This window comes from Podarcis pityusensis, assembly GCF_964106645.2.
Source record: "Podarcis pityusensis genome assembly, chromosome: 16".
Lineage (NCBI taxonomy): Eukaryota > Metazoa > Chordata > Lepidosauria > Squamata > Lacertidae > Podarcis > Podarcis pityusensis.
This window is the reverse complement of record NC_138041.1, coordinates 41,841,980-41,863,329: the sequence shown is the minus strand read 5'-3', so window position 1 is coordinate 41,863,329 and position 21,350 is coordinate 41,841,980. Positions and strand designations below refer to the sequence as shown.

The following is a 21,350-nucleotide window of genomic DNA, read 5'->3' as shown; positions in this document are numbered from 1 at the left end:
CGCAGAGAAGGGGGCGGACCGAGGCCTAGGGCGAAATGCGCAATAAACACATCCGGTTTGCGATCGAACCGGATCGGAGGAGAAAGGGAATGAACGGGCCAAAGAGAAGCGCCGTCGGAGACACTCCAAGGGCTGCCTCTGCCCGGGCTCCAACTCTGAGCCCTCCCAGCCCCATATTGTGCACCGTTTGTTGCGGAGTCGCGGTCGTAGCGTCGCTACTGCCCCGCATATGGCGGCTGCCGAGTGGGTGAGGGTAACGGAAGTGGTGTGTCTGCCACGCGCCTTTCCTCTATGGTCTCTACGGGTGCCGCGGAGGGCCTCTCCTGGTGGAATCGCGCTCGCCCCTGGCTTTGCATGGAGCGCTGCCGAGCGGGCGAAGGCTGGGACGCCCCGGGAGGGAGCAGGAGGCGGCGGCGGCGCCAGCGGCGGAGAGAGGAGCGGGGCGGCGGAGAGGCCGAGAGCCGCGAGGACGCGGGAGAAAGGCAGAGGCGGCGGCTGCGGGAGGCGTGGTGAGGGGCCGTGGATCCTCCCGGGGCAGCTGCGGGGGGCAAATCCCGCGCGGGCCGCCGGGAGGCTTCCGGGGGAAACCCTTCTCGGGGGAGCAGGGGGGCGCGCTGCGTCGTGGGCGAGCTTTCGGGGGCCACATGCCAGGAGCGGGCGGGGCCAGTGGGCGTGACTTGGGACTTCCGAGACGGCACTCCAGCCAGAGTCGGAGAGCCCAGCAGGAGGGCAATGGGGGCATTTTCGCCCGCGGGGGAGGGGGCGGCCCCGGCTTGCCAAGAGGGCCCCATGCAGCTTCAGGGCGGGCCTGAGGTTCCCCCTGGGCAGGGCAGACTACCTCTGAATGCCCAGCTGCTGCAGGGCAAATCCCAAGGAAAATGGGCCGCATTCCTGCTCTGCTTCTAAGCTTCCCAAAGGCTCATTGCTGTGAAGGGGTCTCCTTGAAGTATCTGACTGGCTGCTGTTGGAAATGACGCCTTGGTCTGTCGGTCTTCGTGGAGCTGGTTCCCTCAGACGTTTTGGACTACAATTCACATTATCCTCAGCCAGCATTACTGTCTTTCCATCACCCGCAGCATCACAGCTGTGATAGCTGCAGCTGATGGGAACTGTAGTCCAAACTAGCTGCAGAACTGGTCTGTAAACGGTTCTAATTTGCAGTAGAAATATATATATATAAATAAAAATTTGTCCAGTAGCAACTTAACACTTCTAAGTTACGTGTGGGTTGGCAATTTGGCAGCAGTTGACCAACAGGGAACTCTGTTTATGCTCAAGGATGCTGCTCCCTTATTACTTCACATATCCACTTGCATTTAAATCAGGTTCTGGGATTAAATCCTGACAAGTCTCTGCTAGTATCCTCAAAACCATCATAAAGAGGTTTACTGGATCAGACCAAGGATCCAGCTAGTCCAGCCTGCTGATCCCACAAGATCCTTCCAGCCCTAAATCCCACCTTCTGTAACATAACTTCTTCCTCTTCTCCCTGCCTTTCTGTGACAGTTCAGAACTGCAGAGCTCAGAATTCTGGGATTCAAGCCTCGGTAAGTCTTGCATCTCAAGAGAGACCTTGGATTTTTATTTTGTAGCTACAGCCTTGGATTTGTGCCTGTTTGTAAGCAAATCTATCCAGGGGTGAAGGTGATGGGGAGGCAAGATGCAGTCATGGCTGAAGTGGCATTAGTCTATATTGCACCCTCTTTCATTGCTCAGGAACCATCTTAAAATCCCTCCCCAAACACCCAGCAGCAGGGAAGGGGGTAACCAGACCTTCCGTGGAGAAAGCCCTCTCTGCCTTTGAGAAGCTGCAGCTCACACCACCAGCTGAGTCAGTTCTTGAGCCCAGCTCCCAGCTGCAGGAGGAGCCCAGCCGCAGCAGAGCCCAGGACTTGCAGTGTGTGTGTTATGGCATTGGGAACTTCTCCTCTTGCATTCAAGCGCAATACCAGCTGGCCTTCCTCCTGCTGCTGCTTGAGGAGCTGAAGGTGAGGGTCACAGCTGTGGCGGACTTGGGAGCAAAGCTCGCCAGAAGCACACAGGCAACATTCCCTCTCTCCCCTTGCAGATCCCTGAAGATCTGTGTTACATATTTGACCCTGTCTTTTCCACGCTGGAAATCAAAGTCCTTGCCGATCTTGGGCTCACAGTGCTCCTGGAGAATGAGGTGAGCTCCAGGAAGAGAGGAGCACAAACTCAGGGAGAAACATGCCCAGGGATCAAAACACACAGCTGAGGACTGTGGCCTTTCTCAAAATGATTGATACCAAAAGTTCACAGCTGTTTAACTCCTTTAGCTCTTGTGGGGTGGGGGTTGGTTGCAGTTCTTGCAGGATAACACCCCTCTTCCTTGCATCCAGGAGGGAAAACGCTGCATCCACAATCCTACCATCTTCTACATGGTCCACTGCGGAAAAGCTCTCTATAACAACCTGCTCTGGAGCAACTGGTCTATAGAGGCACTTTCCAAAACGGTCATCATAGGGAACAGCTTCAAGGGCATTGAAGACAGGTAGGGAGCCCTTCTGCATCACCCAGCCCAAGAGCAGGCAGGGCTGGGCCTCTTGGCTGCTGCTGCTGCTGCCGCCGCCGCCACCCAGTGTCTATACAAGAACAAAATTGGCATTTTCCACTTGTCTTCCCACGAAAATCTGGGTTTTGAAAATTCAACTCCTTTTTGCAGTGATTTCCTAAGAATTTTTGCAAGTATGGTAGTCTCTGAAGGCATTTAATCACACACAGAATGGGGAAGGCTTTGCTCTGCCTCCGCAGTTGGAGGGAGGGCTGCTTCTCCCCACAAGAGGGAGAGCGCTCTTATGCTCAACTGGCTTGCAAGTTTCCCACAGACATGTGGCTGGTCCCTGTGGGAACAGGATGCTGGATTAGATGAGCTGTTGGCCAGACCCACAAACCCTTTGGATGTTCTTAGTTTAGCAGCACCCTCTGCTTAGTAGGCCGTGGTGTTGCCTTTGTTGCAACTGCCAATGATTTCTAATGCCCTTTGCTCCTAGGGTGCTGAGCAGGATATTCCAAAAGGACTACAGTTACATTGCAAAGGTACGGCTTTGTTGCTTGAATAACAGCGACTGTTCACCATCCAGCAGAAGCCCTTAATGCATCAGCTCCTAACGGGGGGATGGGATCCACGCTTACCAACTCTTCTCCCTTATTCCCGCTTGGCTGTGTTCTAAGCAGCTTTGCTTTTGCTGGGCTTATAAAAGTGTTCCAAGAGCTGAGCACCCAGCTTCAAAGGCAACTCTCTTTACAAGCTAACTCCCTCATAAAACAAGCTGACTGAGGCTGCCCTTCTATCAAGCCCCACTCAGTGGAAAACAGGCATCTGGTGGGTCAGGGCGCAGCCGAGCTCTTACACAAAGAGGGGAGCTGCTCTGCACCCAGCAGACACAGAACCTGCTGGATTGCCTTTGATGTGAGCTGGCTTTGGAATCTGCACATCCATTTTAGTCTTATTGGGCACTGTAAAACTTGAAAGCGTGCCACACAAATACTGAGATCAGTGGTTAAGATAGGTAATGGAAAAGCTAAGGACCTGTCACCCCTCAGACTGGATTTCCAATTTCCATCCTGGAGGGATATGTCAGGTGATTACAACAGAGGACCACAGGTTCCCCAGCCATAGGGGATGAATTCTGAGGAGTCAAAATATCTGCTGCAGGGGCTTTCATAAATGTGGCACGTGGCTAGCTGTGGATCTGAGCCTGTTGCTCTCCTCCTTTCTCAAGGGCCAGTTCAGCAGCCAAGTCGCCCCCATTAACTGCCTCTTTGCTGTGCTTGACCATTTCTAGGTTTTAATAGCAACAGATGAAGAAGCCCTTCCTTCTCACCCTCAATACTTGGACATATTTAACGACACCTCTGTCCACTGCTTTCCTCTGGAGAAACTGAGGGACCTTCCCCCAGAGATCTGGAAGCTTCAGGAGGAGCCAGTTTACCCAGATGAGGATCAGCCTGAGATCATCAGAAACAAGAAATGAATTTCAATTCCAGAGGCTATGGACTGGAGGTGCAGGGCTGGGCTTGGGTTTCCTTCTTTGGAGAGGGGCTTGAATTACTTCTGGTGTTGCAAAGAGTTCATGTTCATGTCACACACACACCCCACCCTAAAGCAGATGACTAGCCACACTGTCTGTTTGTGTGTTGCTCTATGGCATCTCCATGGGACAAATGAGGCATGCGCAGCATGCACAAGATGCCAAAGCTCTCCTTGTCTCTCTCTCGCTTGTTCACTGAGCGGCAGAGCTTGGGAGGATCAATGGGGCAAACCCAAGCATCACCACCATCTCTGTTCAACTCTGGTCTGGTACCTCCTATGAGAGTTCCCTCATGGGATGGGAAAAGGGGCAGAGATCTGGTGGTGCTAGGCAAGCTGCCCAGTAGGACTGGGCTCCCTCATTAAGGGGGAGAGCCATTCACACTCCCAGCTGCTGCTTCACAATTAAGGCAGCAACTTCTCAGAAAACCAAATTTCTCCACAAACCTTGTATTTCTAATAATGTTTTTAATTAAAAGCAACACACATTGAACTTTTGTGGTCATTTCTTATTGCCAGTTACCTCCTCCCCTGTTCAACATTGCGAGCAAGCCCTTACTCCTGCCAGGTCAAACTGCACCAACAGTGCTGTGATCTCACACTTGGAACTACTGTCTCACTCTAGCTGCTGCATCTCAAAACAGAGCTCAAAAAAAAAAAAAAAAAATTGACATTTTTATTCAGGGCGTCAGCATTTTCTAGATGCACTGATTGGAAGCTCAGGTGGACTAAGGCTGAGCAAAGGGTGGAGGTGCTTCCAATCAGATTTAGTGGTTATGGTACTTGGCCCCCAGCCCTAGATACAGGGGGCTAGACACCTCGCAACATTAGATGCACTTGGTTTGCACTGGCCTTTCTGCAGCCTGGCAGGAGAGTTTCAGCATAGCCCTCGACCCACACGCACTGGGGCAGCTCCCGCTCAGGGACTGCCTTCCTGCACCTCCCGGTCCCCAGTGAATGAGGCAAGGCAGCCTGCATGGCAGTGCTGTGCCCCCTGAGTCCCAGCACCTTGTCCTCACTTTGCCATGTCAATGAGGCTCTGCAGGGAGGTGGGGACCCAGGTCTTCTCCCCCTGCACAAAGACCACACCCCGGTCAATGTAGATGACGATGCGGCCAAAAGTGTAGAGCTGCTTCCCTTCATGCCGTTTTCCAATGACTGGCATGAAGACGATGTTGTGCTCCTCCGCCTTGGTCTGGATGAGGTCCTTGAAATTCATGGGCACAGAGCCTGCGGCCATGCCGATCCCGCGCTGCGCCATGTTCTCAGCCTCCCGGCGCTCCTGCATCGCCTCATACTGGAAGTCCTTCCGGCGCTCTGTGTGTGTGAGGTAGGCAATGTTCTCGCGGGCCCCAGGCTGCATGTAGCCACCTGGAAGAGGAGCAAAGGGAGAGAGATGAGATGGCAGCTGGCAAATTTTTGCAGCCTGTGCTCTGCACAGGCCCTCCTAGCACACAGCCAGAGCCCAAGGGAAGAGGACACAGGGGGTCACACAGCCTGCAAGGCTGCCCAATGAGCTGGAAAGGTGGAGCGAGGGGACAAAAAGCAGAAGAGGAGCCCTCAACTGGATCAGGCCCAAGTGGGCCCATCTGGTCCAGCATCCTGTGTTCTCGGTGGCCAACCAGATGCCCCAGCGGGAAACCCGCAAGCAGAACCCGTGCACAAGAGCCCTCTCCCTCCTGTGGCTTCTAGCAACTGGTATTCAGAAGCATCACTGACTCTGACAGGGGAAACTGAGCACAGACATCCTGGCTGGTAGCCTTTGATAGCCCTTTCCTCCTCCATGAACCTGCCTAATCCTCCTTGAAAGCCATCCAAGTTGGGGGCCTCCTGGGGGACCAAGTTCCATAGTTTAATAAACTATACGCTGTCAGTGCAGTCCCTGTTTCTTCTCCCACTGTGCTGATTTTGACGAGGTAAGGAATAGCAGACCTTCTGAAATTGGGGCAAAGAAGAAGAGGAGAACCAACTGCTCTGGAGAGCTGGAAAGGACTATAAGAAACATGGGAGCTCATAGTGCAATTCTGTGTGTGTCTCTTCAGAAGGATGACCCCTTGGATTCAGTGGGATTTACTCACGAGTAAGTGTGCAAAGCAAGGGTAGCCCAAATGGTGATCTCCAAATGTAGACTACCACCCTCCCCAATGGTCGCTTGAGGCTGGTGAAAATCGTGGCCCTTCTACAGGGCTCTGCAGCCTCAGTCTCTTCCATTTTCCTCCTCTATGAAAAGGGACACTATTGTTTTGAGCGACTGTTTCCAATGATGATCCTTGAATTACTTCACTGCCCAGCCAATGCAACGTGTGTTGGCAACCATCACTCACGCACCGACACTGGAAGAGACGGCTCTGTTCATGATGTCCAGAGCCTCGTTGAATTTTTCCTTGATGGAGGGGTGGGCCAGCACCTGGTCGGAGAACATCGACTTCCAGCCCAGGTACCACTTGGTGATCTCTTCGTAATTGGGGTTGTTGCTGAGCCAGGAGCACAACACCTGCAGGAGGAGGAGGGTCAGCAGCAGGGAGACCACAAGCAACCCACCCCACCCCCCAAGGCAGAGCTCACAGATCAGGGACTCAAGGCTTTACTTGGGCTGCGGACGGGACAGGCTCACGAGGAAGCAGCGTCTGATGCATTTCTGATCCAGGGACAAGTATTTCAAGGGAAAACCAGAAGCCACCCAACTTCCAAAGGAGAGGGCCAGCAAAGCCCCTTCTGAAGTCTGGCAGCTCACATGGAACTGTAAAGGGGGGCACTGGTCAAAAGGAAAAAAACAAGTTCCAGCAACACCAATCCACCCCTGCTAGCAGAGAAGCCAGAAAACCAATCAGGTCCAGAGAGATCAGATGAGCAGGAAGGGAAAGGGAGGAAAGATGGCACACAAGACGTTTCTTCTCAACTGTCCCTCGAAAGAGATAATTATGTGGTGATTAATGATAACTGAATTGTAAATCTTGGTTATCACATCTCTCTGGTCCTCTACTCTGGACTGTGTGTACACGAAGGTGATGGCTGGCTGGTGAAAGACCCTGTGTGAGAGGCAAGGAAAGGAAGAGCTCCCAGGGTGGGAGGCTGGGAGAGGAAAGGGAAGCTCCCAGGTGAGAGCTGAGGGGGCACCCCCTTCTGTATGAGACATGGGTGAAGATCTGCCTTTGAGAGAGGACTTTGCACTTTTGTTGTTGTTGTTGTTCTAAAAACAGTCATAATAAAAGTTTTGTGGCAAACAGATAAATCAGGTGAGCCTGCCAAGCTGCAGGGCTCCAGTCCATTTCAGCAGGGGTACCGGGGGCAGGGTGGGGATTCCTTACTGCCTCTTCCCTGGAGCCACCCTTAAGCAAAAGCTGAACTGAATGTGAGTTCACAAAACCCAACACTGCTGTTTGTGGCAACCTCAGATGTCCCTAAGGAAAAGTGTGGCTGAACCCAGCCGGACACTGCTGGAGTCACACACCTGCAACCACTTGGGGAAGAAGTGCTTCTCCAGGATCCCCACAAGGCTAGAGACAGAGATCATCCCTTCCCAGTCCATCACCCAGAAGAAGGAGTCCATGTGCTGCTGGTGGGGGTTGATCATCAGCTCGTTCAGACACAAGCCTGTGGAGGAATGTGGAGACGACAGCAAGCTTGAACCAGCTCAGCCTAGAGAGCAGAGGGACTTCTTTGCACGTGCACCCCCCCCCCAAATTGTTGGTGTTCTCCCCTCAGGGAAACCAGCAAAGCTGCAACCAAGATAAACTTTGTAGGGATGATCGCTGGGTCCGGAGCACACTCCCCACCCGCAGCCTCAGCCTGCCTGCACGCGTGACCTTGGGGTGCGGAGCACACTCCCCCTCACAGACAAAGCCACAGCTGTCTGAACATCATGCCCTCTGTCTAACCTTTTGTGATCTCAGTAGTCTGCGGTGTCCTGTCTGTGACCTTTGTCTCCTTCGTCATACACTGTGCAAGGGGAAAATGACGCGGTGGAAACAGGTGCCAAAATAACTTTGTACCACACCACGAGCTTGGGACTGGAAGAAGTATAAAGGTCACAGCCCAAAATGTATCTGCCTGGGTTTGCATATTTGTGTCAATAAAGGAGCCTCCACAGAGGTGGCCGGCAGCTTGCATGCAGCTCACCTGCGCGCACCTCACCTGCATTATCAACTCCTGCCTCAGGTCCTTCACTTCAGAAACAACTTTCTCTAGTGAGGATCCCAAAAGCTCTTTCAAGCTGTAAGAGAGCAACTGCTGAACTCCCTGTTCCTTCCTCACTTGGATACACTTCCCCCTGAGCTCTGCCATGGATCATCAGCTGGACCAGCCTTCACCAGCCAAGCACTTTCAATCTGCCCCACTAATGTACAATCGTAGTGACTGAGGACAATGGGAAGTGCCAGATTGGAGGTGGCTGCCCTAGATTCCTACACTGGAGAAAACATTGCGCTGACTCCAACCCCAAACATTTTCTGCCCCCAAGAGCAGCCCAAATAGGGAGAATGGGATGGAGTATAGCTGACAGCTGCAAAGCATCAACCCTGTACTTCCTACCCCATATCAGTTTCACGTAACTCAGCAATAGAAACAAATTTTAAAAATTCCTTCCAGTAGCACCTTAGAGACCAACTAAGTTTGTTATTGGTATGAGCTTTTGTGTGCATGCACGCTTCTTCAGATACACTGAAACAGAAGTCACCAGACCCTTATATATAGTGAGAGGGTGGGGAGGGGTATTACTCAGAAGGGTGGTGGGAATGGGTGAACCCTCCCCACCCTCTCACTATATATAAGGGTCTGGTGACTTCTGTTTCAGTGTATCTGAAGAAGTGTGCATGCACACGAAAGCTCATACCAATAACAAACTTAGTTGGTCTCTAAGGTGCTACTGGAAGGAATTTTTTTAATTTGTAACTCAGCAAGACAGCAAGCCAATAGGAAAAGTGTTCCAGAGCCAAAATCAGTTCCGGAGGCTGCTACCTGCCTGACCCCACTATCCACCCTGCCTCAAACCGACACCCTACCTACCTAGCAAACTAACAAACCCAAATCATTGGATCAGCAAGAATTAAAGGAGTTTAAGGCACGTGCAAATTCTGCATGCCCACGCTTTGGTCTCTGCTCCTCTTGCATGTGCTTCTGTGGGAAAGTCCTGCTTCCTTAACCCCAGAAGGGTTTCTTGAGAGGCAGGGCACCCATTCTGCATGCAAGAAGGTCCAGGTTCAACCCGTGTCACTGTCTCCATGCAGGACAGGGAACGTGCCTTGCCAGAAATCCCGGAGAGCCAGTCACTGTGTGTGTAGGCAATGCGGAGCTAAATGGGACCTGTGGTCTGTTTTAGAAGAAGGCTGCTTCCCGCAAGGCCTCCAACCCGTCGCCCGCCTCCTGGTCTGCTGCAAAGGCAGCCCTGGGGGGACTGACTCACCCAGCTTGGGCACAATGTTCTTGATCATGAAGGCCTCCCAGGACCCCGGGGTGAAGACCTCCTTCCAGGGCTGCAGGATCAGCTTGGCCGAGGAGTCGCTGGGGTGCCATTTCTGGAGGGCGTTGGACAGCTTGTTGCGGATGGGCGAGTAGAGTGGTTCGAGCCGGGTGTGCATTAAGGGCAGCCAGGGGTGGATCCACGAGTGGATGGGGACCGTGTCCGTCAGGGGATTCCAGCTTTCCACCTTGAAGCAAGAGCAGCAGTAAGCCTTATGGGACACCCAGAGGCATTAACTTACTGCTTTTCTATCACACCTTTTTCTCCAAGGAGCTCAAGGTGGCATATGTAGTTCTTTCCTCCCTCATTTAATCCCTCACACCAATCCTGTGAGGTAGGCAGACTGAGAGGCAGTGACTGGTACAAGGTCACCCAGTGAGCTTTGCAGCCATATAGGGATTGGAACCCTGGTCTCGCAGGCTCTAGTCTGTTCCTCTAACCCAAGGGTAGGCAACCTAAGGCCCGGGGGCCAGATGCGGCCCAATCGCCTTCTCAATCCGGCCCCCGGACGGTCTGGGAATCAGCATGTTTTTACATGAGTAGAGTGTGTCCTTTTATTTAAAATGCATCTCTGGGTTATTTGTGGGGCATAGGAATTCGTTCATATTTTTTTCCCCAAAATATAGTCCGGCCCACCACATGGTCTGAGGGACAGCCCATGGCTGAAAAAGGTTGCCAAAGAAGGACAGAACCTTTTTTATGTATGCAACAACAGCAGCAAGAATACTCATTGCAAAGTATTGGAAGACACAAGATCTACCCACTTTGGAAGAATGGCAGATGAAGGTGATTGAATACATGGAATTGGCGGAAATGACTGGCAGAATCCGAGACCAGGGAGAAGAGTCGGTGAAAGAAGACTGGAATAAATTTAAAGGCTATTTACAGAAATATTGCAAAATTAAGGAATCTTAGAAGGATGTTGGATAGAAACTAAGAGGTTTTTAGCTGTAATGCTTTAAGAGATATGAAAAAAGGTTAACAATTGGGTAAAAGTTTAATGGTAAGGATTTGCTGAACTAACAAACTGAACTGGAATACAAAAAAGGGAGGTATGAGGAGGTCCGGGGAAATAAGTGTAGGGAAGATAGGTTTGGAAAATCAATGTTTTTTTAACTGTTTTATTTTGTATGTTTCCTTTTTATTCTTTATTTTTTTGTTATATTTTAAAAACGTTATTCTTTTTTTTTTGTACTCTGTATTTTTTTTTTGTATTTCTTGAAACTTTAATAAATATCTTTAAAAAAAAAGAAAAAGGTTGCTGACCCCTGCTCTAACCTCTACACCACGCTGCCTTCGCAACAAGGGCTTTCTGGTTAAGCCTCCTGCCCCGCGCAACGAGCCCTGCTGAAACTTCAACGCCCAGTGGGCCTGAGAGGAGCCCCAAGAGCCCCTCCTCTACCTCTTTCTGCAACTTGGGGCAGATCAGCTGGTCCAGAATGTTGTCTAGTATCCAAACAGGAATGATGTGCCCCCAGCTGTCAAGGAAGTCCACCATCGGGATGCAGTTCCGGGGCTGCCACTGTGCTACCACGTTCCGTACGTACGGCATCCAAGTCTCCCACATCAACCTGAAGGATTAAAAATCTCAATTGAGCGGGGCCAGGGGCAGATCCAAACCACACTTTGCTTCTTCAGTAGGAACTAGGGGTGCTTTAAGAGATTTCCTTCTGATGGACAATGCAAATGCAGCTACTGTGTCTTCAAAACCTCCTTTCCCAGCTTCTCTCTTGGGCTTAGGGCAAGTCTGAAATCTCTCTCTCGTGAGGTACACATGCCTGAGCAAGTTTGATGGACTCAAGGGTATATAGGCAGCAAAATGCTTTTCCATGTCATCAGCTTTTGCATTTCAAGCCTACGTGTTACTACAATATAACCAGAGAAAGGAGGTGCATGGGCTGCTCCAAAGCTTTTGCTGGACTCCCGGCTCCCATCAGACCCAGCCTGCAAGGCTGACGTCAGGGATGAAGCAGGTTGTTGCCTATGCTATGGTCACCTTCCGGTTAGATTGCTGCAATGCATGATGTGTGGAGCTGCCTTTGAAGACAATTTGGAAACTGCAGCTGGTGCAGAAGTCAACAGCCAGCTTACTGACCAGCACAGTAAAGATTTAGTAAAAATTGGAATTATTAAGGAGATGCAGGGGGAGAAACTATAATATAAGGGTCCACAAAAGGGGGGGAAGGGAAGTCCAAGGGGATAAGTTTATTGTTTTGCTTTTCTTTTTAACTGATGCTTATAAAATTTGAAAAATAAAATTTTATTGACCCAATGCAGGGGTAGTCTGAACCACATAATACCACTTCTGGCACAACTGGCTTGCAATTCACTTCTGGGCTCAATTCAAGGTGCTGGCTTTGACCTATGAAACCTTTCGTGGCTCAGGACCCCAATAACTCAAGCACCACCTCCCCCCCCCCCCCCCCGCATGAACCAACCTGGAGCCTGGGTTAGTCACCCGAGGCCCTTCTCCATGTGTTCCCTCTGAGGGAAGCATGAAGGGTACCATTCTCAGTGGTAGCTCCCCATTTACGGAATTGTCTCCCCAGTTGCATGGGGGTTGTGTTCCGGGTCATTGTGTGCTTGTATGAAACTGTAATTGAAGCACCTGTTCCGCCACCGCAGCCCTCCACCCTGCCCTGTTAGTGACATCTTTTATGACATTTTTGGGTCACTTCCAGGTTTGGCACTGGACAACATAGTGGGAGTTGCCTATATCTACAGTATTTTTAAGTGCCAGGCAAAAACACTTTTTTTCCATCAGGCCTTCAGCCTTTGATTTGGAGGGTTTTGATATATGTGGCCTGCTTCAATGCCTTTTTATAATTATGAATGCGTGTTGGCTTAAATTTATGTGCTCCCCTTTTTTGTAAAGCACTTTCAGTTACTTTTGTATCTATAAAAAAGCAACTAATAAGTGCAATATATAATTATTATTAAGAAAATCCTCCCCGCAGCATTAAGGAAGGAATTGGATTAGCCAGGCCTGTTTGACCAGCACAGGGCTGCTCCTCCCTTGGAGAGAAACTTCCCTGCCAAACCTGCACAGACGCTATGTTCACCTGTGAAAAGCATCCGAGGCAAGGTCCTGCCCACCGTGCGACAGCAACTGGTCGTTTTCCAGCAAGCTCTTCCACTTGGCTAGGATATCAGTGCCATACATGTGATCCTGGAGAGGAGAGGAGAGGCAGTGTGTTAGGTGTACAAGGCAATTGAGAGTCAAACGAAAAAAAGGGAGCTCCTATTTGGAGAAAGGGGACAGCTCTTTCCCCAAGGCTGGCATGGCGTATTGGGTTTATTTGGAAGGCTTTCTATTTGGTAAGGTGTTCCTCACCCTGGACGCTTTTGGGGTGCGATGGCCAGAGTGTAGGACTCTTGGCTAGGGAGATGCACCTACAAAGTTCACAGGGTGACCATGCGCCAGTCACTCTCTCTCAGCCTGGCCTACCTCACAGGGTTGTTGTGAGCAGCGGCAGAGGTGCCCGGTGCGGAGCGTGCATCCTGCAGCTGGGGGCGGGGTGAGCCACCCATGGGAGCAGGGCATGTTGTGTGGAGCCTCTCCGCAGCCTCCCCTTCAGCTGTAGGGAGGCTGAGGGAGAGGCAGTGGGCAGACGCAAGCCTCACGCTGCCATTTCAGGCAGCGCCAAGCCTACAGGCGCTCAAGCCACCACCTCATTCCCAGGAAATACACGTGGCTCAGGCACGCTGCAGGCCCCGTAGTAATGCCGGCCCCTGCAGTGTGGCACCCAGTGTCAGCCGCATTTCTTTACATTTGTTGACTGAAGTAAAAGCTTTAGTGAGCCCTATTTTAATTTATTTATTTTATATATATATAAAAAAACTCGTATTTTTGTCATTTTGTGTGTGTGTCCCCCCACCTCAGTGATGACACCCGGGGTGGCCCGCACCCACTACACACCCCTTCCTCCGCCACTGGTTGTGAGGATAAAAAGAATAAAATGTTTGCACTCCCCTGCTAAACTCATTGGAGGGAGAGCGAGAAAAAAAGTAATTAAGAAACCCTTTATAGGCAGAAGGACGATTGGGGTTTGGGAAGCTGAGCTTGGCCAGCAAATGTGGGTGTTTGGCCCCCCAATTGGCATGGCCCTTTTGCTGCTCCTGGTCTCTGAACCCACCCACCTTCAGAGGGTCCCAGTTTTTGAAGTAGTCCTTGACGAGAGGGAAGACAATGGCCACAGCCAGGTCCACGCGGTCAGACATCCGGTACTCTTCATAGTATTTGTCCTGGAGGGTCTCAAAGATCCTGGCGCACTCAGGCAGTGTCAGGGGGTCCTTGCAGTTGGGCTGCATCCGCCTCTCACACTCCTCCACCAGCTCCAGGACCTCGCTGAGGTTGCGCGTGTCTGCCTCCTCCCGCTCCAGGACCTCCGCCATCTTGTCGATCTCATGGGTCAGGTTGACCACCATGTCCCTCTCGTACTGCAGCTGCCGGTCATTCTGGATGATCTCCTGCTCCGTCAGGTCAATGAGGAGCTGCAGGTTGTGCTCCAGTTCAGGCAGACTGAAGGCCTGTGCCTTGGAGTCCTTGCCCAGCGGTGGAGGCAGCTGGGGGTTGTCGTCAGGGATGTTGTGCTTCTGGCTGATCTGGCTGTAGCTGTAATAGACTTTCTGCTCCCGGCCAGTCATGTCAATCACCTTCCAAACAAGCAAACAAACAGAAAACCCCCAACAAGTTACAAGACCACTTTCAACCAACAGCAGGTACTGCTTCATGGTGTCCTGGTGAGCAGAATCTATACAAAGAGGGTAAAACAATACTTTTCAGAGGGCCAATTTGGGCTGCTGGAGTAGTAGGCAACCTTTCAAAGTCCAGTCAATTCAAATTCCAAAGCTTGTGTATTCCAGATGCAAACCTAAGTTTGGTACACTGCAGAATTACATTGCATCTTCTAACGAGCCCAGCACAGCCCAACACTTTTTGCCATTTGCAGTGATGGGACCGTCTGCAAGCTCCAAGGGAATGGTTCACAAGGGTCAGGGCATGTCTCTCCACTCCCACTTACCCCAGTGTGACCTTGGGTCCACCCCTGCCCTCTTCTCCTGGGAAACCCAAGGGCTGACTACCATTTATTTCAGAGGACAGGGCAGGACTTAGCCCTAGGGCTCATGAGCCAATAATGAAATTAACCACAGACACCCAATGCCAACCAGCCATTTTTAAGAGCTGTACTTCTGTATGTCAAGGATTTGGGCTTCTAGGGAGCACGTGGGCTATTGACTTCCCTTTCCAGTTTAAATCAAGCCAGGCAATTGTTCCAGAATTCAGCAGAGCTCTCTGTTGCTTTTCAAGCATTACATACAGAGGCAGGTTTGGACTTGCCAGCATGAAAGGGCACAAGAGCTAACAGGTCAGAATAGGTCATGCCAGTCATCTGCTTACAACCTCAATCATGGAGGAATATTAAGGAAAAAGAAAGACAGCTAACTCTTGAACCTGGGAGAAAAGCTTTCTTGGTTCATCGTGGAGGTAGTCATCATCTTCTGTATTTCCCTCAGCAGAGGGACCTGTTACAAGCCAGTCAAAGCTCCCCCTCGCTGAGGACAAAGGTCAGAGAATGAGCCAGGAGGAGAGCGCTCTGAGTAGTTACTAGCCAGGACGGCTCTGCTGTGTCTCCACTGTTGAAGGCAGCAATGCTCCCAAAGACCAGTTTCTGGAAACCGCAGGAGCGAGCGCTCTCATGCTTGGACCTTGCTTGTGGATTTCCCACATGCAGCTGGTTGGCCACTGTCAGAAGATGATGAACTACATGGGGCCTCCTTGGCCTTATCCAGCAGGCTCTTTCTAAGTTTTTCTGAAACCTGCCCCATCTTGCTTTGGACAATCAGCCTCACCTTCACTTGTGCCAGCTCCTTCTGAGGTGCCGACAGTTGCTTCCCGGCCCGGCCTTTGGCTTTCAGTTCCTCCACAGTCTTGTAGGTGTACTTTGGCTTCTTCTTGCCCCCACCTGGGTCCTTCCGCCACTGGCTGAGCTCCTTCTGGAACTCCTGGGATGAAAGAAGAGATGGGAGAAGTGCAAGATGGAGGAGGAAACACTCCACTGGGGACTGCAGAGCACCAAACCCTTTCCTTGGTCTGGGGCTGAGCAGGGAATATTGCCAGTGGACTATGTCCAGGGGAGGGGAGGGGGGTTCACTCTTTTAAAGGTCTGCGCCAACAGGCACCAACCAACCCTAGCTCTGGTCCACAATATGGTCTTCTACAGGACATGCCTGAAAGCAAAAAGCAAGGCTTTAACTCTCTCAGTCCTACCAGCTGCCAACATAAGCTGTTATGTGTACAGAAATGAACTGCCAACCCAGGTTCCAAGAACTGCTTTGTACCCCGTTTAAACGTTTGCCAAGGGAAGAAAGAATCACAGAATTGTAGAGTTGGAAGGGACCCAAAGCATCATCTAGTACAACCCTCTGCAGTGCAGGGATCACAGCTGCTCTCACGCACAGAGCCAGATACAACAGTCAAATGCAGAAGGCAGTTTTTGTTAGGATGTAAACACCATTGTAAGAAATCACTACATTTCTTCCACACAGGTCCCCAAATGCGGCAATGAGGAGAGTTGGGGGAGGGGGAGAAATGAGGAGAAGGAAAGGGGGGGCGGGAATACCTCCTCTGCCTCTTCGTCTGAGTCAACAACAGGGAAGTCCTGCAAGGACTGTGTGGTTCGCTCAGAGCCATACGCCCCTATGGCTGCCTTGCCTTTCCTCTGCTTAGCTTCAATAGGGTTGATGATACCTAAGAAAATTCACAGGTGTTAGTGAAGTGAATATAAGAACACAGAACGATCAGAGCTGCCTGGAAAGGGAGGCAAAATAGCCCAGCAGCAGCTCTACTATTCCCTGCGCTTGAGCCCTGGTTGGCTCTTCTATTTTCAGAAAGCCTGCCCCCCATATATTTCCCCACCCACATCAAAAAGAGCTGATGGGGTTGCATCTCTTGGTCTTAAAGGGCCAGGCAGTTAATTAGCCCTGTGGCACTCTGGGAAAGGAGTGCTGCTGCTTCCCCTACTGTTCATCCTGGATGAAGTGCAATTTTCCTATCTGGACATTTCATGTTAACCAGAATCTTTGCAAGTAGCCACTGTTTAACGCCTTCCCCAACCTGGTGCCTTCCAGATGTGTTAACTACAAGTCCCATCAGCCTCTGCCAGCACAGCTGACGGTCAGGTTGGCCAAGGCTGGTTTACAATTTCTGTGCCAATTTTACATACAGATCAAAATTAACTGATAGGCTGATTCTGCTTGAAGGAGAAAGAAAGGCAGATACCAACTTGGTTTTTGTTTTCCTGGGGTCTTCTTAAAAGCCTGTACAACAGATCAAGTGGGGTGCTGGGCCATACCTTGAGCATTCTTTCCAAGGCCCCTTCCAGGCACATAGCCCATTTTTTGAAGAAGTTTCTGCCCAATTCCTTTTGTATGCCTCTCCCAGCTACCAAAGTCCATAAAAGATTTGGTTCCTCCTATGAAGCCCTTCTGGCTCGGTTTGAAATTGCCACCCTGTTAAAACACACACAAAAAGATGAATTAAATATCATAGTTCATGGGTAGGCAAACTAAGGCCCAGGGGCTGGATCTGGCCCAATCGCCTTCTAAATCCGGCCGGCGGACGGTCGAAGAATCAGCGTGTTTTTACATGAGTAGAATGTGTCCTTTTATTTAAAATGCATCTCTGGGTTATTTGTGGGGCCTGCATGGTGTTTTTACATGAGTAGAATGTGTCCTTTTATTTAAAATGCATCTCTGGGTTATTTGTGGGGCCTGCCTGGTGTTTTTACATGAGTAGAATGTGTGTTTTTATTTAAAATGCATCTCTGGGTTATTTGTGGGGCATAGGAATTCATTCATATTTCCCCCCCAAAAAAATAAATCTGCCCCCCACAAGGTCTGAGGGACAGTGGACCAGCCCCCTGCTGAAAAAGTTTGCTGACCCCTGTCCTAGTTCATTCAGTGCCTGGCTCTACTGACAGCTCTATTACTAAAGCACTGGTGTGTCTCAGTCCAGACATTTACTTGGGGTGTTTATAGTTGAGACTGTGCACATTCCACACCAACAAAATCCAGATTGTGTGGTTCTTCCTGTTGTGGTTAGTGCTTCCTGAGGTTCTTTAAGACACTCCAGAACCACAATTAAAATGCAGTGATTTATGGCCCAATTAACTAAGAACTCACTGTCTTTAACTTCTTTGGCACAAACTCTTTGGGGATTTCTTCCTGCTTCAGAGGCTTCTCATCCTCATCAGAATCTTCATCTGTTATCTCATCAGCTGCTGGCTTCTTTAGCCCAGCGCTGATAAAGTTAACAGGCGCCGAGTAATCTTTAGACCTGGGTTAAGAAAAAATACATTTATTCAGAGATGTTTCTGTAGTCTACAGATATGCATTTAGACATGAGATAGCTTTTTCCTGATTAAATTCACTGTTGAGAGACATCTATGCTACTTGTCAAGTTAATATCGCAAAATCAGAAGCTAACATATACAATCAAGGGATGTATTAATCAAGGGTTTGGAAACAGGGGTGCAGAACCTTCAAGAACAGCCTCACAAATCACAACATTCCCGATCACTTCCTCGGGGGGCCAGTACCGTTTGCCCCCAAAGCTGGGCCTCTCATCATCAGAATCGTGCTCAGCCCACATGCCATAGGTGGCCTCCTCCTTGGTCTGCCAGTGGCGCTGCCGGTTGGGATTGAACTCATTCTGAAGGTCCCAGTCGGTGATCTCAAATTTCTCCATCTCCACATCGTCATCAGCAGCAGCGTCATTTTTGCCGTACAAATGGGACAGCGACATGATGCCTTGTTGGAGTAAGAAACTGGCATAGGTATGGGGAGAGGAAGCAGAAGATGAAGAAATAACCCAGGAAGCTCCCTGTGCACACTCCCCAACCCTTCAACCTGCTCCCTGACCTAGCTCTTTCCCTCTGACCATTCCTTTCCCCACTCCGTGTCTATATGTGAGCCCCTGCCTGCCCCTCATCTCCCAAAATACTGTCTTCTGGCACACACACAAGCCACCTTGCCTCTACTCCTAAACCTGGCCCCAGGTTCCTCTACAATCTTAACCTTTGCTGCTGCCCACTCTCCCTCCTGGTTATTCCTACAATTACCCCAATATAAAATGATTCAGGGTATGTGTGCCTCCCCGATTTTGGGACTTTTTAATTAAGAGAAAAGGTGAGCAAGAGGTATGACAAGATAGGAGTAAGTGAATAGAGGCTCTTCTCCCTCTCATAGCACATGACATTGGTGTTAAGAGTGTCAGATGAGGGCCTGGGAGATCAGGGTTTGAATTCCCCAACTAGCCATAAAGCTCACTGGGTGACCTTGGGGGAGTCACTGCCTCAGCTTACCTCACAGGGCTGTTGTGGGGACCCAGGAGGGGGAGAATCAGCTTGAGCTCTTGAAAGAAAAGGTGGTGCCTAAATGCAACAAAGAAATATAATAATGATGACAAGTGAGGTGTGCATTGGAAGATTCAGGACAGACCCAAGGAAGCACATTGTTAAGTGACGGAACTCCCTCCCGCAGGAGGCAGCGGTGGCTATTAACTCGCAGGGCCTCCGGAGAGGACTGGGCAAACTCACAGAGGGTGGTAAGGCTAGCGATGGCGACCAGGCAGGTTCTTTTTATCATATGTGCTGTCTTGTAGTAAGGTTGAAGCTTACTGGGATACAATATATAATGAACTGAAAAAGATGTTTAAAATGACAAACTTGTAAAAAAAACCCAGAAGCCTTCCTTTTGGGAATTATAGGGACAGAACTACCCAAACCCAAACTGTATAGAAATTTATCCATGTATGAGACTACAGCGGCAAGAATGTTGCTTGCCCAAAAATGGAAAGTCCCAGCAAAAGAAGAATGGATACAAAAACTTATGGAATATGCAGAAATAGAGAAACTTACCAGAAAAATAAATCAAAATAACAAACTTTTTATAAAACAATAGAAATGGTTTATTGAATATTTATTAAATATTTACAAACAAACTAAACAGATAAGAACATTGGCAGGATTACTGTAATAACCCGCAGTTTTAAGAGAGTATGTATTTAAAGTAGATGAATAAATGAGTAAATTAATTTGGAATATGCAGAAAACATTAAAAATAAACTTAAGGAAAATCAAGAGGGGGAAGGAAGTCGAGTTTTGAAATGTTAAAATGATTGCAAAATTATTGAAGTGTATAAAACTGAAAATCAATAAAAGGGGATGGCGACCAGGCAGAGTGGCTCTGGCCGGGCTCGAGGGGCCTCATCCGGCTGCCTCCCGGAGCCGGGGCCGCAGCTGAGCCTCCCTCCGCAGCACCACCGGGCGGCGCTCCTCGCGGAGCCTCCAGGCCCAGCGGCAGTCTGCCCGGGACTCCTCGGGAGGCGCCGCGCCTGCTGGGCCCCTCCCGCTCCGGGCCCCCCGCCTCACTCACCGCCTCGCCCGCCCGTCGCCCGAGGCAAAGGAGATGCGCATGCGCAACCGGTCGCTTCCGCCGGAACCAGGAACCATAGAGGCGGAAGGAAGGGCGCCGGAGGGAAAAAGGCCCCTCCTTCCCTCGGACTCGGTGGTCCCGGCGGAGGGCGGAGCCCTCTCGGAAGGAAGGTGGGGGGAGAGGATGCCCTGACCATGGGCAGAGTGCCCTTCCTTCCAGACTGTGTGTGCCCCGCCCGCTCCCCAATTCGGAGCCCGCTTTTGTTTGGCTCTTGGCGGCGAGACTTTTGCAGCCCGCATTCACACGTGGCGTGGGCAACACGCGGGTTCCAGAGGCGTGTCCGGGAGGGAAGTCTTTGCCAAAGCAGCCACGGCTCCAGTTGGAGGAGCAGGCAAGCGGCCGCCGACCCCTACACGGAGCCCCTTGTGGGCTTTTGATGCTTCTTACTTGCCCGGCTTGTGGATTTAGAATAATTTATAAATGAGCCAGTAGATTTTGGTTTAATTGGCCAGGTTTATAATCCTCCTTTCAACAACACTTTGTAGATTTTTCTTTTTACAATCAAGAGGTATATAAATTTTATGAAATAAACACCAGAAAGTTTCCTAGCTAATAATTGCTGCCAAATGTGTTCATAGAATTATATAATTGTAGAGTTGGAAGTGTTCCCAAGGGTCATTTAGTCCATCCCCTTGCATAGTTAAGAGAGTCCCTGACAGATGACCCTCCAGCCTCTGCCTAAAAATGTTCCTTGAGGGAGAGTCCACCCCTTCCAGCTTGACTATGTACTCAGGAAGAGCAACTGCTCTTCCTGAAGATCTAGACAGGTTCTAGGTTGCACACACATTTTTCTTCTATTATGCTATCTTCACACAGGGATATTGTCTTTGGGAATCCACACTATGGAAAATGGGGTGGGGGGTGGGGAGAGAGGCAGGCAGGCAGGGCAGTGATTTGACAAATTGTCTCCAATAGATTTCCACTTCTCAGTGGATGTGTTACTGGAAACTGGTGGGGGAAAACAAACAGCCTGCATTGCTTCAAGAGCATTGCCGGCCAAAAGACATCAGAGTGGCCACTGCCATTTCTTTCCATAAAGGACTTGGACTAATGGGGGGGCTGACAAATAGGGGAAAGTTGTATTGTAAGGACATTTTCTCTCTTTTTGACCTCCAGCCCTTGTGCTTAAAAGTTAAAGATATGTGTAAAAGAAGCAAGAATAGTCTCAAAATTACATGATTGCCTCGAGATATCCAACTAATATAGGACTGGTAAATAGTATCTTCTATGTATTTTGTGTTATAAAGTAGGAATGTTGAATAACTATGTCTGCTAATTATGTATTACTCCCACAGAGGGGGGACCCAATTTTGTGTATAATTGTTATTATGTTTAATGTATAGT

The 21,350-nt window shown here is 50.1% G+C and overlaps 2 protein-coding genes across 5 annotated transcripts; one reads left to right on the top strand and one right to left on the bottom strand.

Annotated features, from left to right (window-relative positions):
- The first annotated feature begins 111 nt into the window (after window positions 1-111).
- Window positions 112-4,544, top strand: SRRD (SRR1 domain containing). 2 transcript variants are annotated; one of them, XM_080986630.1, is made up of 7 exons: window positions 112-509; window positions 1,512-1,547; window positions 1,717-1,988; window positions 2,069-2,167; window positions 2,361-2,512; window positions 3,012-3,057; window positions 3,807-4,544. In XM_080986630.1, exons 1-7 carry the CDS (start codon window positions 230-232, stop codon window positions 3,993-3,995), a joined length of 1,074 nt encoding a protein of 357 aa, XP_080842756.1. In that variant the 5' UTR covers window positions 112-229; the 3' UTR covers window positions 3,996-4,544. The 2 variants fall into 2 exon arrangements, with proteins under 2 accessions (XP_080842756.1, XP_080842757.1); XM_080986631.1 differs by having other exon boundaries at window positions 354-509; window positions 1,507-1,547.
- Window positions 4,500-20,038, bottom strand: TFIP11 (tuftelin interacting protein 11). 3 transcript variants are annotated; one of them, XM_080986589.1, is made up of 14 exons: window positions 19,947-20,038; window positions 18,875-18,943; window positions 18,110-18,337; window positions 17,694-17,847; window positions 16,865-17,021; window positions 16,133-16,260; window positions 15,363-15,515; window positions 13,650-14,165; window positions 12,572-12,678; window positions 10,912-11,080; window positions 9,453-9,696; window positions 7,503-7,645; window positions 6,380-6,545; window positions 4,500-5,422 (listed from the first exon to the last, which is right to left on the bottom strand). In XM_080986589.1, the coding sequence occupies exons 1-14, from the start codon at window positions 20,021-20,023 to the stop codon at window positions 5,067-5,069; spliced, it is 2,667 nt and encodes an 888-aa protein (XP_080842715.1). In that variant the 5' UTR covers window positions 20,024-20,038; the 3' UTR covers window positions 4,500-5,066. The 3 variants fall into 3 exon arrangements, with proteins under 3 accessions (XP_080842715.1, XP_080842717.1, XP_080842716.1); XM_080986591.1 differs by having other exon boundaries at window positions 18,110-18,320; window positions 19,947-19,963; XM_080986590.1 differs by lacking the exon at window positions 19,947-20,038 and adding an exon at window positions 19,744-19,796.
- Between the last annotated feature and the right edge of the window lie 1,312 nt (window positions 20,039-21,350).

Excerpts from the sequence above, each read along its gene's own strand:
- SRRD (XM_080986630.1), top strand. The coding sequence starts at position 230 with ATGGCGGCTGCCGAGTGGGTGAGGGTAACGGAAGTGGTGTGTCTGCCA. Across the intron at positions 2,168-2,360 it reads CAGTGCTCCTGGAGAATGAG|GAGGGAAAACGCTGCATCCA; the intron begins GTGAGCTCCAGG and ends CCTTGCATCCAG. Across the intron at positions 2,513-3,011 it reads TTCAAGGGCATTGAAGACAG|GGTGCTGAGCAGGATATTCC; the intron begins GTAGGGAGCCCT and ends CTTTGCTCCTAG.
- TFIP11 (XM_080986589.1), bottom strand. The coding sequence starts at position 20,023 with ATGGTTCCTGGTTCCGGCGGAAGCGACCGGTTGCGCATGCGCATCTCC. Across the intron at positions 14,166-15,362 it reads AGGAGCTGGCACAAGTGAAG|GTGATTGACATGACTGGCCG; the intron begins GTGAGGCTGATT and ends CTTGTTTGGAAG. Across the intron at positions 7,646-9,452 it reads GAACATTGTGCCCAAGCTGG|GCTTGTGTCTGAACGAGCTG; the intron begins GTGAGTCAGTCC and ends ATTCCTCCACAG.